The sequence below is a fragment of the Coenobita brevimanus genome, chromosome 25 (assembly GCF_032717465.1).
Source record: "Coenobita brevimanus isolate Jiangsu-jjx chromosome 25, ASM3271746v2, whole genome shotgun sequence".
In the NCBI taxonomy this organism is placed as follows: domain Eukaryota; kingdom Metazoa; phylum Arthropoda; class Malacostraca; order Decapoda; family Coenobitidae; genus Coenobita; species Coenobita brevimanus.
In genome coordinates, this window is record NC_136978.1 from 15,672,540 (window position 1) to 15,692,923 (window position 20,384).

The following is a 20,384-nucleotide window of genomic DNA, read 5'->3' on the forward strand; positions in this document are numbered from 1 at the left end:
GACTAAAGACCGTCTGTGTACAAACTGCCACGGACTCCCATAGAGATCGCTGGTCAGTCACAAAACTGGTTAATTTTTTTTTGTTAATTCCTCCTCAACTAAAAAAAAAAAAAATAGTATCTGTCGCATATACTACTAAACTGTTACTACGAGCGCACGATGAAAATTGGGAAATTTGGATCTCTGTGCCCTGGCTGCAGAATTTTACCGTATACCGTTATACTGTGCATATTTATGCTACTTAAAGATGATTTTGCCTTGGCGAGCGAATAGGGAGTGAAAATGGGATGGAAGGTGAGTAAGGGGAGAAGAGACAGACAGATATAACGGTTTCACAACAAGTTACAAGGTTGCGTAAACAAATACACAGCACAAGTTTACCTTTAGGCAAGAAAATCTAGGTCTTAAACAACCACGTCAGAAATACACAAATAATGGTATGACTCTCCACCTAAATAAAATGACCTAAAATTTACAATAAGAAAACACAGTAATCATGTGCTGTATTATCAACTGCAAAATAAGTGAGTTTAGTAGCGATGTGATGCAAGGGAGGAGTCGAATAAGAGACGGAGGGAGGAAGGGAGGACGTGTAAGGGGAAGAATGCATGCAAGAGAGGGAGGGAAGAGGGGAAGGTACGTACCTAAGGGGAGGAGGCGTATAGGAGTGGGAAGGATGAAGGGGGCGTGTGGGGAGATTGGAGGGTGCCTAAGGGGATGAGACGTATAGGTGTTGGTGGCGCAGGGCGGAGGGAAGGTGGAGAGGAAGGGACGATGAGAAGCGAGTAGGAAGGAGGGAGGTAATGTGCGTGAGAGATGTTGTGAAGATGTTGGTGGAAGGAAGAGGAAGATGGTGACGGAGGAGAGGGAAACGAATAAGTAGAAAGGTGTAAAGGAAAAGAAAGAAAGGAAGGAAGGAAGCAAGGTGTGGACTGGAGGAAGAAAGAATGGAGGAAAAGACGGAAGGAAGGACAAGAAATGAAAGAAAGCGTTAAGGAAGGAAAGCATGAAGACAGGAAGAGGAAGGAATGAAGGCAGGAGAGCGTGAAGGATGGTAGGGAGGAAGGAAGTAAGGAAAGCGTGAGAGATGGTTAGATTAATTGGTCGTCAGTGGTAAGGAAGGGTTTCTGGCCTCACCCCTAGTATTCCTCTCTCTCTCTCTCTAGCACCCACACCCTGTTAGGCCCACACCCACATCAACACTCCACCACGAAAACACCCACACTCACACACATCAACACCCCCACATACACCCCGACACACCCAAGTCCTGTCACACCCACACCCACATTCCATTATATCCACACCCAAAGCCTGATACACCCACACCCACACCACACCACATCACACCCTAATGCACCCATACTCCGTTACACCCAATTTCACACCCCGTCACACCCATACCTATACTTAGTTACACTCACACCCACACCCCGTTAGTCAAATCCACACCCTGTCACACCCACCCACATCCCATTATATCCACACTAACACCCACACTCCGTTACACAACAAACAAGGGATGAGGCTATGGCACACCTAATGTCTGAATTGGCTAGTATCTCTGACTGGGGTAAAAATAATCTGGTTGTTTTTAATGCATCTACGACTCAGTTCTTGCACCTATCAACCCGACAAAATCTTCCACAGGTATACCCACTAATGTTTAATGATATCCAGCTTAATCCTGCATCATCCTTGAATATGCTTGGGGTTTCATTTACTCGGGACTTATCTTGGAAATATCATATTACATCTCTTGTAAAATCTGCTTCCAAGAGATTAGGTGTGCTAAGCCGACTCCGTTCTTTCTTTACCCCTGCACAATTGTTGACTCTATACAGGGGTTTTATCCGCTCCTGTGAGGAGTACAACTCCCATGTGTAGGGAGGCTCCCCACATACAGCTCTTCTCAATAGGGTGGAGTCAAAGACCTTTCGTCTCATTAACTCTCCTCTTCTTACTGACTCCCTTCAACCTCTGTCTCTTTGCCGCACTGTTGCATCTTTATCTCTTTTCTATCGCTACTTTAATGGTCGCTGCTCCTCTGAACTGTTTGCATGCATTCCTCCACCTTTACGACGGGCGCGTAGCACCCGTCTAGCAGCAAACTCTCATCCCTTTTCTGTCCAACTCTCTAATGCAAGAGTTAACCGTTACTCCCAGTCCTTCATTTATGCAACAGGTCAACTCTGGAACTGTCTCCCTCTGTCTGTATTTCCTGCTGCCTATGATCTCCAGTCTTTCAAACGCAATGTGTCCAGGCATCTCGAAATGAATGGATCTTGAATTTGGCTCTCTATTGTATTTTGTTTTTTTCTTGGAGGGAACTGTTATTGCGGGCTCATGGCCTTTGGTTCCTTCTTCCTCGCATAAGAAAAAAAAAAAACACCCCCATCCACTACACGTTTCATCCACACCCACACCCGGCCACCCCCATATCCACACCACTCCGTTACACCCACGCCCACACCGCACAAACACTCTTCCCCACCCTAACGTTTCCTGTTTCTCAATCCATACAAACCAATGGATATAAATTCGACTGTATTGGGTCGTTTGCAGAAGACTGGGATTTGGTTAAACTGACTGCCCTCCCTAACCCCACACCACCCTGTCCCCATCCCCACACCATCCTGTCCCCATCCCCACACCATCCTGTCCCCATCCCCACACCATCCTGTCCCCATCCCCACACCATCCTGTCCCCATCCCCACACCATCCTGTCCCCATCCCCACACCATCCTGTCCCCATCCCCACACCATCCTGTCCATATCCCCACACCATCCTGTCCATATCCCCACACCATCCTGTCCATATCCCCACACCATCCTGTCCATATCCCCACACCATCCTGTCCATATCCCCACACCATCCTGTCCATATCCCCACACCATCCTGTCCATATCCCCACACCATCATGTCCATATCCCCACACCATCCTGTCCATATCCCCACACCATCCTGTCCATATCCCCACACCACCCTGTCCCCATCCCCACACCGCCCTCTATCCACTCCCACACCACCCTGTCCCCAATCCACACCGCCCTCTACCCACTCCCACACCACCCTGTCCCCATCCCCATACCGCCCTCTTTCCACTCCCACACCACACTGTCCCCAGTCCACACCACCCTGTCCCCAGTCCACACCGCCCTCCAGACACTCCCACACCACCCTGTCCCCATCCCCATACCGCCCTCTTTCCACCCCCACACCATCCTATTTCCACCCCCACACCATTCTATTTCCACCCCCACTCCATTCTATTTCCACCCCCACACCATTCTATTTCCACCCCCACACCATTCTATTTCCACCCCCAAACCACCCAGTCACCATCCCCACACCACCCTGTCCCCACCCCCACCTTCACAAACCTTCCTCTCCTGTCCGATTCCCACACCTTCTCCTCCCTTGTCTCCACTATCACAACTAAGAACCCCTCCCCGTCCGCTTCCTACCCCCACAAATTATGTCCCTACCCCCCAGCCGTCTCTTCCCGTCCCTATCCTCCCCCGACACTTTCCCTCTCCCCCCTCCTGCATTACTTTCCCCATCTCCTCCCCGTCACAGTACCTCACTCAAGCACTGTCCCATCCGTCACTGATTTTGTCCCTCAGTTTCGCTCTCTGTCTCCCCACCACACTATCCTGCAGTCAGTACCAATTTCTCTCTCTCTCTCTCTCTCTCTCTCTCTCCAACCACTCTGTCCCAGTCTCCAGATATTCCACCCCTACTAACTGTGCTGGTCGAGTTATTTATCAGTGTATCCGACCAGTAGTTACAGAAGTGGCAGGTTGCTATTTTGTTTGATTTAGCAGCCGCTCGGTGGTTTGTGTTCGCCGTGGACGGAGGAATAAGGTAGTGCGGTTTGCAGTTTTTCATTACTTCCTTTGCCATTTGGGGGGTTCAGATTGTATACAGCTCAAAATGAGTGTCGGTTTAACAATAACTTCCCTCAACTCTTCCCACCCACATTTCATTATTTTACGAAGTACAGGCGACAACAACGCACGGTTAACCATTTATGTGCTGTTGAAGGCTTAGTGATTTTACTTCGGTGTTTTTGTTCATGTTGCTTAAGGGAAACCCCAAGAACCTTCAAGAACACAGGACCAATTTCTTGACTTCTATTCAACTTCCAAGGAAAGGGTTTTCACCAGTACCAAAGTGAAGAGCTTGTCTAATAATTTAGTGAGTGTGGGACTTTTGACATTCTTCGTAGTCAGTAAGATGGAGGTGCAACAACACGTGTCAAATGATCTGATCACTAATACAAACACAGCATGATGCAGATCTTTCAAACACTAATATAAACAGCAAACTTATCTTTCTTTGCAGCTTTCCTAGGATCGAAAATTCACTGTGTCTCTCTCTGTAATCATTATATATATATATATATATATATATATATATATATATATATATATATATATATATATATATATATATATATATACACACATTTATGGAGCCTCTGTGGTACAGTGGCAGAGTGTGCGTTTCGCATGCTGGTGAGCGCGGGTTCGCCTCCCGCCGGAGTTGTAAAAGCCACTTGCTACTTTGGCGGACACAAGGGGTAATGTGGTTGAAACAGTGTCGCATACTAGTATGCTTGCACCCAGTCGGCTTAAGGCGGGCCGATTACACTTGGTTCACAGACTACATACACATCCAAAGCCACTACAACACTACAATCACACAAGCACTTCTCACCCTACATACATACAGTCTCTACCAGACAGCCTAAGCCACTAGGTAGAGATATATTGGCTGTATAGTCCCTGCTTCGGTAGGGATAGGGCGGTCCTGAAATGGACCTCAACGGCTGATGAGATATATATATATATATATATATATATATATATATATATATATATATATATCATCGCTAACCTACAAAGGGAGAGCGAGAGAGAGAGAGAGAGAAAGAATGTATATATAAATATCTTTAATACAGTTATGCTTATCAATCTGTTGAGACCTGCCGGTATGTTAGAAAGCTTATCTGAGCCTTAAAGACTTCCGAGTCTAATGTATGAGTCAGACCCATTCTGCATGCACTCAACTGCATACTGATTCCTAAATTTTTATCATAAACAAATTTCACTTCATTCAGTTCAGTGGACATCTCTCCACCAACACCGACACCCGCGTACGTTTAACATTCAGCATGTCTACTGACCTTCCTGCCTTTTCCATCGTATTCTTCATGTTAGTAGCTGGGCATCGAGCTGGAGGTGTGGTCATCGTCGGTTTTGCACACAGGGCGTGGAAGGAAAAGGAAGAAAACCAGCCCATGCCTTAAACAGTCCGTCCTCGTTAGAAGGCTCGTATTCTAAGTGGTAACGCCTTTTCTCGAGCGAACTATTTTGCATAGCCTCTTGTATACTACTGATGCAAACTATGTCGACATTAGAACGCTATGAATACAATGGAAGAGAATGATAAGGTGTAACATGCAAAACAAAATCGCTAAGGATGAGATAGCATGACGCCTCCTATGCTACCTACAGTAAGGCCGTGAGTCACCTTTTTTTACTTTTACCTTCGATAAAATCCTCGATAAAGCAAAGAAAAACTGCCTACTAAACTTCCATCGCTAACCTACACCGCCAATTTCCCAGCTTCCCCCATATCAAAATTACCTGTTATATGGGAGAAGTAGTGATTTATCGGAACATGCCAGACTCCAGGACTGCCTTACACAGTCTTCCCGCCCTCACACCCCTCTAAAGTCCCGTCCAGACGATCGAGCAATGCCCGCGGGCACAAGCGAGCAGTTTGCCTGTTGACGGGCTCACCGCTTGTGCCCGCGGGCAAATGCGTAAATTGCCCGTGGCAATTTACACATTTGCCCGCGGGCACAAGCGGTGAGCCCGTCAACAGGCAAACTGCTCGCTTGTGCCCGCGGGCATTGCTCGATCGTCTGGACGGGACTTTAGTCTACGATGACATCACGTGGAGCAGACCATTCCGTTAGTCACACCCTAATATTTTTCGGAGGCAATGTACTTCACCCAAGTTTACATTAGCGACGTCCCATCTTAAAAGCCCTCATGGTCCCGCATCTACCAATTACTTTTCTATTATAGGAAGGATCTCTAGTATTGAAGGGGTTGATTGAGGCTTTATCTCAACCTTGCAGCTCGCTAAGTCTCCTCTAAACTTAATAAAACCGTCTGATGGTAACGTGAATATAGTAAAAGAAAACAGACATCTGGTGGAATGGGCTGGCCACTCACTGATTTCTGTTTACGGTCCACAAAAGCTCCTATGATAGACCTTAAAGTGTGCTGTTGTACCTCCAAACACTAAATTTACATGTAGTTTGCATACATGGTGCGCTGCATAGGGAGTGTAAGCATGGAGGTGTGTTGGGAGGTGAGGAGTGTAGGCCTGAAGGTGAGGAGTGTAGGTATGAAGGTGAGGAGTGTATGCATGAAGTGAGGAGTGTATGCATGAAGGTGAGGAGTGTAGGCCTGAAGGTGAGGAGTGTAGGCCTGAAGGGAGGAGTGTAGGTATGAAGATGAGTGTATGCATGAAAGTGAGGAGTGTATGCATGAAGGTGAGGAGTGTATGCATGAGAGTAAGGAGTGTATGCATGAAGACGAGGAGTGTATTCATGAAGACGAGGAGAGTATGCGTGAAGGTGAGAAGTGTATGCATGAAGGTGAGAAGTGTATGTATACAGGTAGGTGGGGATGGAATAGAACTTCAACTCCCTCATGATCAGCACAACTCCAGTCTTTCATTCCAGCTGACGCCACGCAATTTATTCATCGTATGAGTCACAAGAGTCTGAGTGTTTAACCTGGTACCATTTACCCCTCTCACGGTCGCGGCCTATCTAGCATTGATTTCAACTGACGCACGAAGACTATTCATCTAAGGGTGAGTCATGGCCGTCCGAGTGCGTTCAAGGGCGTCTAAGTGCGTTAACTGACTCAGGATAATATGACAAGGATACAATATTTCTCCATTAGGGACGCGCACACTGCTGACGGGATACAAAACCATGTATTGATCTGGCTCTGTTTTTATGTACGAGTTTCCCTTTTACGTACTTCCGTGTTTATATTGCCGCGTGCCCGCCTGCATTGGCAAGCATGGGGGCGTACCGTCAGGGACACAAGATCTCTTAACATTCCACGGCGTCTGCTTCATAACTTATGCCATGTTCGTTACTTTTATTACTGATGACGCATTTTACGAGAGAGAGAGAGAGAGAGAGAGAGAGAGAGAGAGAGAGAGAGAGAGAGAGAGTGGGTAAAGAAAGATAAATGTCTCAGTTTAGGAATACCAAAGAGAAGATAATGATAAGCAGCATCGTTGAACTATTTCCTTATTACTGTCCGCATCTGCACCTACGCGTGGGCCAGGCAACACAAGAGGGTGTGGCCAGTGTGTGGGTTATATAGAGCGAGTGGGTGCGCCGCTTCCCAATATACCCATGACACAACACCTTTATAACGTCCTGTACGCATGATAAAAAAAAAGTATGAAGGTGAAGTCAGACCATATCCTACGACCAAAATCGCTTGTGACGCCCCAGGTAATTATACTGTTTATTTATTCCATATATTCATTTATTCCCAGAACTGCTTTTCTCTAGAACTCGTTTCCCCATATTATTTTCCTCCCCAAACTTCAATCTACAACAGTTCAAGTTCATGTTACATATTTTTTATGAACAAAGGACACATGTAATCTAGTGTACGATGTTTTAAATTGTTTTTCCTTCCTCTGTTCAGCTGCAAGAAAAGTGCCTGTGCATATAATAATAGTGCTCGCAATGCATTAGAAAGGAACTGTCACAAGCAAGCGATATATGATATACTAATGAAAGCAGAGCTACCAACGAGCGGTAGGACCAACGGCCATCTCTATGGCGTCATTATTTCACTTTAAAATGTGCTGCTACACTTCTTTGGCCGTATTAATTCATTATTATAATCTACATGTGATACCCAACAAAAAAATATGCCTCTGATATGAAGAAAACTCGTCGTCGTCGCCATCATCTTAATCAGCACATCATCATCATCATCACCATTATCTTCAGCATTATCATCAAAAATATCATCATCCTAACCCTATTTTCCTCAAATCAGTGGAGTGGGTAACTAAACTCACTGTAACAATCCCTACGAAGTCCACTGCTGAACTAAAACTTTTCCTCCAAGGGGCAATACCAGCAGGACGCAATCCTTCTTCATGCTGGCGAAGTACGAATGAGGAAGGTATGTCTATAGTGATGCAAGTGAAAGTCAAAGTGTTGGAACAGCTGTGCGTATGTGGTTAATGGTATACAGACTGTCACTAGTAAGACCAGAAAGAATACAAAGCTGCGTCAACACATGGATTAAAATACTACTGTCATCAACTTTTAGTGTCCCCACGTTAGGTTTCATAGTCTAAGTGGCTTCAAGAAATTCGTAGCACCTCTACCTTAGCGATTTATCCTGCAGATTACTCCTCCATTTCCTCTTCCATGTAACTAAATGCAAACTACCTTGATGTTAGGTCGAAATATACGGCATACAAGAAAATGTTAAAGTGTAATATGCAAAAAAAATCACTTATTAAGATGTGCTACGAAGCCTCCCTCAGATCAGAACCTTGAACCCCTGCCAAGAGGTATATCAGAACAAGAGACGAACATGCTACCACCGCGCCACCGAAGTTCCGGAGTGGGTTGAATCCCTATCCTTATCAGAGTGTGTATACGCAGGTACAGGTTTCGTGGCGCGTAGGGTGGGGCTGAGAGTGCGTACGTGGTTATTCTTGCGTAATTGCGTCTAGCCGTGCGTGGCGAGGGTGGAGGGAAGGTGTACACGTGAGAGTGAGGTGAGTGGGTGGAAGAAGAACTATGATGATGATGATGATGATGATGATGATGATGACATGACTTAGAATATTGCCTATCGACTGCAGGAGGGACATCATAGCAGGCAATCAGAGTGTGTGTGTGTGTGTGTGTGTGTGTGTGTGTGTGTGTGTGTGTGTGTGTGTGTGTGTGTGTGTGTGCGTGCGTGCGTGCGTGCGCGCGCACACACACACACACACACACACACACACACACACACACACACACACACACACACACACACACACACAGAGCAGCAGCGTGGAGAAATAATGGACAAGCTACGCTGATAACTGACGTCGAAGGAGAAAGTAAATCGCTGCCGAAAAGAGGAAGACATAAAAACACAGTAGTTTTTTCATGTTGTAGAAAAGACAGGAAGACAAAAATATGGTGTTTTCTTTGTATATTGCTGGTCTACCAGACAATTTTATGCAGTTTACGAGAGAACCCTAGAAGTGAAAGGGGTTAATGAAGTCTGTATCTAACTCCTCTACCTTGGAAAATTCTCTCCTGAACTGAATAAAGTCGTCTGTAAAGAATATACTAACAAAAAACATATTGGTGAAGTGGTCAAGAGATGGAACTTTACCTTCTCTATAAAGACGTCGGGGTGCAGTGATCGTCTGCTTAGGACCTTCAATGTAAGCAGCTTCATATCTCCTAAGGCACGGGGGGAACGGAGAGTACTGCACACCCTCACTAAAAAGTACCCGATCACCTGGGCACGATGAATATGAAAATGAGTAGAATGGACCTTGACATCTTGGAACAGCTGGTGTTTCCGATTGTGGAGTGACGCATTCTGAAGCCATTATATTGGTACGTGGAGAACTGGAGGATGGAATGTGGTGTGTTGGTATATCAATGACAGAGATACATATGAGGGGAGCCATTTTCAGATTTCTCAGTCATATGCTTCAAAATACACGGTGCTTACAGTGTTCGTATAGATTTTGCTGAGAGTTGTACCAGAAGATTTTTTCCTCTTCTAAATTTTATGTCGACACAAACCGTTTCAGCCCAAGGACGCATCTTTCATATTGTTTTTCCTGACCACAGCTCAAGGGAGGCTTTTCGAAATGGAGAGGTTAGATATGGCCGACTATGACGCTTTCCCGACCTGATTAAATTCGTCTGGTAGTAACAAGCATTGAACACGGAATGCAAGGTGGCTCAGAGGGGATGATGATGATGATGATGATGATGATGATGATGATGATGATGAGGCCGGCAGTTATTCTTCATTCATTCTCTCTCTCTCTCTCTCTCTCTCTCTCTCACTCCCTTCACCTAACATTCCTTTTACCTTTCTCCCCGCCTACTCTTCAGTCATCCTTCCTCACTTTACGCATAATTCTTCCTCCCTCTCCTGTATTAATCGGTAATTGCGTATCTGATAAGCTTAAACACAGGCGGTTAAAATCACTCATCACGAGAGAGAGAGAGAGAGAGAGAGAGGTGTGTGTGTGTGTGTGTGTGTGTGTGTGTGTGTGTGTGTGTGTGTGTGTGTGTGTGTGTGTGTGTGTGTGTGTGTGTGTGTGTGTGTGTGTGTGTGTGTGTGTGTGTGTGTGTGTGTGTGTGTGTGTGTGTGTGTGTGTGTGTGTGTGTGTGTGTGTGTGTGTGTGTGTGTGTGTGTGTGTGTGTGTGTGTGTGTGTGTGTGTGTGTGTGTGTGTGTGTGTGTGTGTGTGTGTGTGTTTTTTCTTTGCATGAAATGAAATATTCCAAAAACCGCTTGAAGAACGGACACACAAAGAAGATTGTGACAAATTTGGGGGTTGTTTTGGAGGAGGGGGCGGAGGAGGTCAGAGTGAAGGAAATGAAAAAGAGGGGTGGAGGATGTGTGGAACGATGAAATAAGAGGTGAGAGTGACGAGTGACAGGGAAGGGGAGGGGGAAGAGGAACAACGGAAAACAAGAGTGAGAAGAGGGTATAGTGGAATGAGGAAGAGGAAAAGAGAAAAACAGTTGTTGTAATGATAGGGATTTGGAATATCAACAAAGAGAATAGTCAACAAAGCTTTAGAATGCAATAAAGATGATGAGACAATAACGGTAACGGTATAACGGCAACAGTCAATCCCTTAATACCCATTTGGAGACCCCGGAAGACCCGAGGCCAGGTCACCGCAGTCTATATTAGTTAAGCCACAGAAGCCGACTCTGCGTCCTTGTCAGTTTTATATATATATATATATATATATATATATATATATATATATATATATATATATATATATATATATATATAAAAGTCGCCCTCTGGATTCGAACCACAGCCCGTTGACGCATGGTCATGACTGATCTAGAAGTCTTCCACGTACCTATCGGGTATTTAAATGGTAAAAATATTTAAGAAGACCATGGCACGACTAGCAAGAGATGAAGCAGAAGAATGCGAACACAAACAGATATAAATATGAGGTGTAATAATAAAATAGCAAAAGAGAAGGCGTTACGAAGTCTCATACGCAAGCGGGAATATTGCTTTATACATTAGCCTAACAATGATGGTAATATATATAAATACAAGGCGATATTAAGGTGTAGCAAGCAAAATAAGTAGCCACGAGAAAGGTGCTACGGAGCCACATACGCCAGCGGAATACAGCACAATTGGCAGGTAATGAATACGTGGTACAAAGCCTCTTATGCCAGCGGGATACTGCTCTATTCATTAAGTGGACAGTGGACTAACACGAGTGGAAGGAGTTGCCTGTTGCCCATAATGACGGCTATTGGGACGCACTTACCCTGGCTCCCCCGGCACCCACATCACCTAACTGCGGTTTTATCGCTCGCTCACCAACCGCAAAATTTCAGGCCATAAAGTCAGGAGTGAGGTGTTTGGTCGCTTCCCCTCCAGTCCTTGTTACAGCCATGAGCAAAAGTTCGCCGATAATCTTCAGCCAGTAATGTGTTCTGCCTAATGTATATCTCATTCATCCCCAAATGACAGCGAGTCTCCTTCCCTCTAATTTACCCGAGTGCTTCGTATTGCTAGCACATGAAAGTAGTTTATGTTACACTCTCATTTACTCCAGAGAAGTGTCAGAAAACTTCTCGAACTTCGGTTAAAAACTGTAACGTCGGAAGCAAAAGTATGCCGCATTTCTCTTCGCGTGTCTCTCAGTTTTCTCGGCTGGCTAATATTCTTAAGCTGAGAGAGGCTTAGTATGATTCTCTACCAGTAGATTATTCTCTCTGATATGAATCGCCTGGGAGGAAGTGGGCTTGGTTTGTTCCACTCCCAACAGACGATTCTCTCTGGTATGATGCGTCAGGGAGGAAAGTGACAGACACGAACTAGGAGTGAACTAGACGTACTGGAACTGCAGGAAAACTTTTGTGCCTGACTATGCACCGGCTGACTCCCCCCTGCGGCGGGATGAGTGACACTTGTACAACCCTGGTAGCTAAGTTCCTGGTACTTACGAGGTGGTTTGGAGAAGAATGAAACCCTGGAAATCGCAGACGTCATGTTTAAATTATTCTCGCCGCTACGATTCCCGTCAGCTTAACAGAGCACGCCCATCAAGAAGGCACAGGGTCAGACTGATGAAGATGAAGGCTGCTAAGGATGTCTGTGTATTCGTTACCGCCTTCAATTATGGTGGTTAAATGTACTAGAACTTACTCCCTTTCGTACAGTGACTTCTTTTGCATTGTAATCCTACTGATGCCAGATCAGAGTATTTATCTTAACCCTTTCAATACAGTGACGTCTCTTTATAAATTATTTCTGCTACTACCAGATGCCTCACTCAGTTTCGGAGAGCTATATTAGTGAAAGGATTAATGAAGGCTGAATCGAATCCCTTCAGTTCAATTAACCTTTCCTATGTTGAATAAAATCGTCTGGGGAAAAAATATGACAAAGAAAAAGACGTCACCGTATTAGAAGGGTGAGTGACAGCCTTGGTGGTGAAGGAGGATGTGTGGAGAGGGTGAGGGAAGAGGGGTTAAGGGTGAGGGGAGGGGAGGGGATGATGACCACAGTGCAGGAGGGGAGAACAAAGGCGGGCCAAGGGGGCACCTAGTGGATCAACCTGGCTCACTGCATGAAAAATAATATACGAGAGAGAGAGAGAGAGAGAGAGAGAGAGAGAGAGAGAGCGCCCCGGGACCTCATAATTAAGGCGACAGGAAATCTGGAATCACAATTATTACCCATCAGCAAAAAGTACCGTAATAATTAGTCCCACGACAGTCATCCATTCTTATTATTTATTTATTTATTTATTTATTTATTCTTATTTATTTATTTTTGTTTATTTTTTCACGTAATTCTACCTGGCTGTTGACTCTTGATGTGACACCAGAAGACTTTATTTAGCAGAGTCCGACAGTTCTTAGGTGGTCAATGAAAGCTACATCAAAGCCCTCCAATTCGAAAAAACAAAATAAGAATAAAAACTTTTCCAGATGTCAATAAACCGAAAAAAATAACACACGGATGACGTTCTCGAGTTGAAGGCCACTGAGGTATTAAAGGATTGTTGTGCATACGTCATGTTCAGCATACTTGTTGGCAATGGTGTTACAGAACCACCAATACACCATACTCTTACTTAATAAAATGGGTAGAAGTCTTTTCCTTAGCTTAAAATTCTTTACTAAACACACACACACACAACACCTAACACCAACAGAAACATGTAACCCACACGATAACCACACTCGAACACTAATTTCTGCTTCATGTACTGCAACTCTTCTCTTCTCACTAACCACCCCATACCAAAGAAACAAGCCACGGGAACTCAGAAGTCACGGTCAGAATCGCACAAATAGATAAGTAAATAAATAAATATAGTCCCAGAACAGTTACTCCGCTTCGCCCGTTTTTGGCAGAAGATAAAAAGGAAGAACAAGGAGGTTATGCATTACTCCTCGCGGGCACGACTCACTGTGTACTCTAGAAAACGGTTTTACTTGCCACAGGGAAACTCAGTGTGTGTGTGTGTGTGTGTGTGTGTGTGTGTGTGTTCGTACCCATTACGTCTCAATACTGATAACCATCGTGTGGGAGCTGCCTGAGGGTTACAGTAGTGTGTGCCCACCTGCCACAAATGACTGCTATACTTCAGCCACCGCAACTTGGCAGGAATTTTCGTCTTTGTGTACCTTATTTCCCGTCGCTCATTGGCTGAATGGGGCAGTAATACGGTTCAACTTTCTTTCCCTTAGCACTTTTTCATGACCTGCACCACATTCCAGCATTAATCACTCGTTTCGGCTTGGCATTCAATAGGAGAGATGATACCTTAAAAGTTTGAAGCCATATGTTCATGGTGTATACTGGCCTCTCTATATATGACCACTGTGGAGAAAGAGATAGAGTGACATGAAAATGAGGAACCAGTAAGATGAATAAAATCGTCTGGTGGTAGCAAAACTTTAATGGCCAGGATTCCTCAAGTGGTGAAAGGATTATGTGAAAAGTATACAAGCCATCACGATAACACCTCGGCGCAACCCATGGCGCTCACAAAGGACAGTCCTCATCAAACTGTTCATCACTAAATATTACTATAAAGAGGTCAGCGTTGAATGTTCTTGGTGATGGATTTGTGCAGCACTGAATGTTGTTATTTAATTGCTGTGTTGCTATTCTTGTGTGTTGTTGATGTCTCAGGCTCATCTTGACGCGAACCCAGCGGACGGCAGGTTGCGGTTGCATTACGGGGGATAGGGAGTTGACGGATATGTGTAAAACCGGGCAGTGAAGCAGCCCGGTCATATCAGTGCCACGGCGTGAAGGTGTCCCTCTCCAGCATCACAGTACTGATTGACATACATTTATTAAAGCTGACAGCCCATTCAGTCTTAGTACACTACGTGGTATCTTCTTTATTCTTGCTATATCCCGACAATTTTAGTCAACACAGGAGAGACTTCGAACAGCAGGATTTTGATAATGACCTCCATTAACCATTTCACTTAGAAAGATCCTTTCTAAGCTTTACAGAATCGTCTGAAGATTGCACTGAAACGAAAAATACGTCACTGGATTGAAGGGGTTAACTTCTCTCCATCTAAATAAATTCGTGTGGTGGTGTCAAGAAAAAAAAAAAAAGACTACATCCTTGACTTGAAAGGGTTAATTTTTAGAAGTGATCTTTGACTGTATCTGCAGGTAAGGCGGAAGTGAAGGCAAGGCAGGTATGATAATGAGGGATTCTCTAACGCGGAAGGAAACTGAGATGATTATTTGAGATACAATTAGTCTCAGGTTTTGCCTTGACTCCAGTTATCTCCCGTCCCCTCCCGTCACCCTCTCCACTCACCCTAACTCAGACCCCTCCCTCCTCCCTTCACTCAGCCAAACCCCTCCCTTCTTCCTTCACTCAGTCAAACCCCTCCCTCCTTCCTTCACTCAGTCAAACCCCTCCCTCCTTCCTTCACTCAGCCAAACCCCTCCCTCCTTCCTTCACTCACTCAATTCCCTCCCTCATTCCTTCACTCAGTCAAACCCCTCCCTCCTTCCTTCACCCACCCAAATCCCTCCCTCCTTCTTTCACTCACTCAATTCCCTCCCTCATTCCTTCAACCACCCAAACCCCTCCTTTCTTCCTTCACTCACCAAAACACCTCCCTCTACCCTTCCTTCACTCAGCCAAACACCTCCCTCCTTCCTTCCTTCCTTCAGTTACCCAAATCCCTCCCTCCTTCCTTCACTCACCCAAACGCCTCCCTCCTTCCTTCACTCACCCATAATCCTCTCTCCCTTCTTCCTTCATTCAAACCCCTCCCATCTCCCTTTACTCAACCAAGTCCCTCTCTCATTCAATCATTGACCCAAACTCCTCCCTTTTTCACTCTCACCTTCTCTCAAATTTCTTCCTTCACTCACTCAATACCCTCCCTTTTTCTTCCACTCTATCATCCTCTCTCCTTCCTTCACCTAAATCCTCTCCATCTCTCACTCTCTCACCCTTCTTTCATCCTCTCTCACCATCTCTCGCCTTCCTATCATCTTCTCTTGTCTAATCCCTTCTCTTACTCCCTGAATCATCCTCTCCTCTCCCCTTAACCCAATACTCTCCTACTTTCCTTCACCTAAACCCATCCCTCCTTCACTCTCATCCTCGCTCACTCTCCTTCACTCAATCAATTTCCTTCACTCACTCACTCACCCTCCTTCACTCACGCAAATCCCTCCTTCCCTCCATCCCTCATTCTAATTCTCTCTCAGCCTCCCTCCCTCCCTCATCATCCTTTGACCCTCCTTCTCACTCTCTATTTCATTCCCCCCTCTTTCCCTCACCCACCCCTCCCTTCGTTCCTCCCACTGATAACGATTATCATATATTTCACAAACATGTTATTAATGTGCCTTAGCTATATTACATGTCCTCATGTACACAAATATTACTGGTATCATGCACTGTATTAAATCAACACCAGTTTACATTACCCATCCACAAATATCTATCGCCACAGAAAATATACAAATCAGTAAAAACAAGGAAATGCATAAGCCAATTTTCACACCACGCTAACAAAACAGCTGCGGACATAAAAACTGATCCACTTCATCACAATAAGCAACGAGGGTGTGAGAAGTATCTTTCGAAACCCAATGATGCTATCTGTGGAACTTGAAGAACATTTTGCATTGGAGCGATTATATTTTCTGCAAAAGTACGTAGGTGTAAGTAACAAACACCACCAGCACTGGATAACATAGGATAAAAAAATTAGGTACTTACCAGGTAGAGGGTCTTCATGTCTGTCAGGAGAAGGGAGGTGACTCCTGCGACTGGAGAGAGGCGACGAAGAGTAGGAGAGATGAAGAAGGGGAGAGGAGAGAGGAGGAGGGAGGGAGGCTTGCTTGCTGAACGCCTAGATCTTGAGATACTGATGATCGCACAACACAGAAGGTGGGGCGAGTGACACAAGAGGTGGGGCGAGGCCACACCGACGCCGCTAGTCTCTTACACTTTTATCACTGGCGCGTCCTGTTGTCACTCCACTATACCTCACCAGCCCACACACGCACCCACACCCGCACCCACACCGGCACCCACACGCCAGCCACCTGCCAAGGAGGAAAAGAAGCATTAGAATTTTGTTAACATGTATTTTACTGATCTCCCACAAGATCCATCGACGTGTCACTGAATATCCCCGCTATTACCATTACATCCGTCCTGAATGAAGCGGTGTCAGCATCTATTTAATATGGATGGTGAGTATTAGCGCCAAAGTGGTGACAGATGAGGGTGTATGGGCCATTGGAGGATTGTTGAGTCTCGGGTAACAGACTGTCACGTCTATATTTAGAGTCGGACACACACACACACACACACACACACACACACACACACACACACAAATCTTTCTGACTTTATACTAGCACACAAACATGGAGTGTCCTAGGATTCAGAAACTAAAAGAACAAGAATGTATGAAAGTTCCTAGGGAAATGAACCAAATATTCAGTCACACACCATTTAAGCCCCGAAATTAAACTCTCCTGTGAAAAACTTACTTATGCAGAAGATACAAAAATTTTGGCCTAACTTGGACCTCTTTGGGTATGATCGAAATTGCTGGATCTTCTGAATAAGCAATGTATCTATATATAATTTCTCTACTTGAACGGTTCACGGCATTGTGAAATCAAGGACCGTATTAACGTCGGCTTTGGTTTTCCCGCACATCTTCCTTAGCGGTTTATTTTGCATATTATACAAAACTACTTATGCGTTTTTTACATCCTTCTAGAACGCTGAACAGTGAACAACCGTGTGCAAAAATAAACTAGGAAGAAAGAGGTGCCGAGGGGCCTCCTAACCTCGCAAGAATAAGAGCCTCAAGGCACAAAGGAGCGTTAGTTTTTCACTGCAAGGTCATCCCTCTGAAAGGAACGCCAGACTCATCCAATATAATCGTACCGTATATACCCCCTCGCCGTGACGGGTTCTGTTTGGCCTTAATACGCCCCTGTGGCAGACCAGTGACTTCTCGCCCGCATACTTCTGAGGTGAATGATTTGCATACTGTTTTCTTTTTTCCCCTTTCCACGAAGGTCTACGTAAGGTTAAGTTTAGCTAGTTAGGGTGAAGTACGGTAGTGTAGGGTAGGGTGAAAAGCGGTAAGGTAGGTTAGGGTAGGGTGAAGTACAGTAGGAAAGGGAAGAGAAGGGTAGCGTAGGGTCGGGCCGGGTAGAGTAGGTTATGTAAAGGTAGGGTAGGTTATGGCATTGTAGCAAAAGGTAGGGTAGGGTTGGTTGTTAAGTTAAACTAGACTAGGTTGGGTTAGGTTAGGTTAGGCTACGCTAGCCAGACCAGGCTTAGTCAGGCCAAGTTAGGGTAGGTCAGATTAGGTTCTGTAAGCTGGGTTAGGTTACTGGTAAATAAGGTGGTCAGCTGAAAAAAAAAAAAAATCAGAGCTTTGTGCTGAAATGGCTAACAGTAATAAAATATGCTCCCCGACCAAGATGGAGGACAGAGGGTCATAAAGCAACTCACCTCGACCTCAAGTCAATCCCATTTGGTGAACTGTCAGTGAACTCATTACTGCACGACTTGATACATATGATCTGGGTATGACACAAAACCCATAATGGAACCTTGAGGGCCAGTCAATCGTGCTGTTAAAATGAGAGAAGCTCTCACGATGCATTTCCATGTTAATTTAGACTAATCGAAATAGCCACTGGAGGTAGGCAGGGGCGCCTATCATCCAATCACTCGATGCAGTTCTACCTTCAGGCAAGCAACATTACACTGAGTGACAATTCAAATGATTTCTTGCAACCCAGGAAATCATTCTCTACCATGAGTGGTAAGCAAACGGTGCAGCCAACAATACATGCTTGGTGGTGTAGTAAACTGAGACACTCCGATCGGTTGTGGCCCACAAAAAGTTTAAATTCAAAGAATGTTTGAAGTATATTGGTCACATAATTGTACTTAGGGTAGAGCCATGGCTAATTGCCTTCAATATCTGGTTTGAGTAGACTAGTATCGAGCCCCTACACTCCTGACAGGTCAATAATAGAAGAACACGGGTGATGACGAAATAGTCCTGTTTTTCTTAAAGGCGGTTTTCTCGGTGGCACAAGAGACTTACGGCCGTAGTCTTAAACTGTGGGCAGGCGTTCACCTTACCCTATCCGTATCTTTGGTAATCTTAAAGCACGGAAAGGAGTGCATTCCCCAGGGAACGAAAGAGGATCACCACAGCGTAGTACTGGAATCTGAGGGGAGTCACACAGCACCCCTTCGCATGCCCCTTCGTCATATTATGGCAGTCTTGTGCAAAGAAAACCGTAGAATTTGAAGGACCATGTGGTGTGTGAGACGGGAATTTTATTTTAATGGAAAAAATACATCGTGTAAAGAAGAAAATAAGCGTTTAACATTTTTGTCGTTATAAAAGACTTAGCCGTTTCTCCTGAGACGGTTAATTTACGACGAGACGAAAACAAAGATGAGATACTGTATCCACTTCCATGTTATTTTTCATTATTTCTACTAACCTGTGTATCAGATACGGTGCAAGATACTTTTATAATTAGTTTGATTAGTTCATGAAATGATTCCTACATTAAAGATGGCCGAGTACTACCTGAACAGACTAATCGTGCACAGCCAGTTAGTTTGAATTACAAAGTCTCAGGTTTGCGTTCGGTAAATTCCAACAAGTCCGCACTATTCTGTTTTGGCTTGGCAATATATTTTTCTGGTGTATTTCGGTGTGATTTGAACGAATTTGACCTTTACTTTTGGTGCTCGTGATTGATTTCCAAATTAACACCCCCCTCCCAAGTGTCTTGGGGGGACTGGTGGGATTTCGGAGTTCTGGATGGGAAAAATGTCAAAAACAAGCATTTGGAGCAGAAATGTAATCAAAATCGACATGACCAGCCAAGGGGTATTCGTAGGGTTAATACTGACCGCATGAACTCCTTTGAGGCTATGTTTGACACCGAATTTTTTTTACTGTACAGGTCCTCTAAAGCCTGTATGCATACTCATATACAGAGTATTCAAGAACTAATGCCAGTATTTAATACCAAAACAGGTAAGAACTGCTAACACTGAGAAACTATATTGTATGTCAAACTTAGAAACTGTCATATGCTTTAATTTATTTTAAGATTTTAAATTTTATATTAATCAGTGTTACCAACTGTTTGCCGCGCCAACCCACACGAAGGGGTGCGCTCTCACCCTTTCAAGATTACCACTTACGATGAAGGTGTGAACTTCCACTTTGGGCGGGGTGTGGACAGGGTAACCCCTGCCCTCATTTTCGAGACTACGGGCGTTAATAACACCACTTCCTCTGCGGTTTGTTGTGTATATTGCATCTAAACATTCATTTGTGGCTGGATTATTTTTACTGCCTTAATGTGGACAGTCTGCATCAGTTACAGTCAAGGACAATGAGGTGTAATGTGCACAATAAATCTCCATGGAAGAGGTGTCGCGAAATCTCCAAAGCCGAGAGATACACAAGGAAGAGGATAGATAGCGGTTCGTCCTCTGGC

General features: G+C 44.8%; 1 protein-coding gene across 1 annotated transcript in view; it reads right to left on the reverse strand.

Moving 5' to 3' along the window:
• The window catches only part of LOC145393728 (uncharacterized), a 142,447-nt gene extending 125,814 nt beyond the window's left edge, over positions 1 to 16,633 (reverse strand). The window contains exon 1 of the mRNA XM_080267771.1: positions 16,594 to 16,633. Within this exon, the coding sequence (XP_080123897.1) occupies positions 16,594 to 16,611 (18 nt within the window). The 5' untranslated portion in view covers positions 16,612 to 16,633. The remainder of the gene's footprint in view (positions 1 to 16,593) is intronic.
• Positions 16,634 to 20,384: the final 3,751 nt, after the last annotated feature.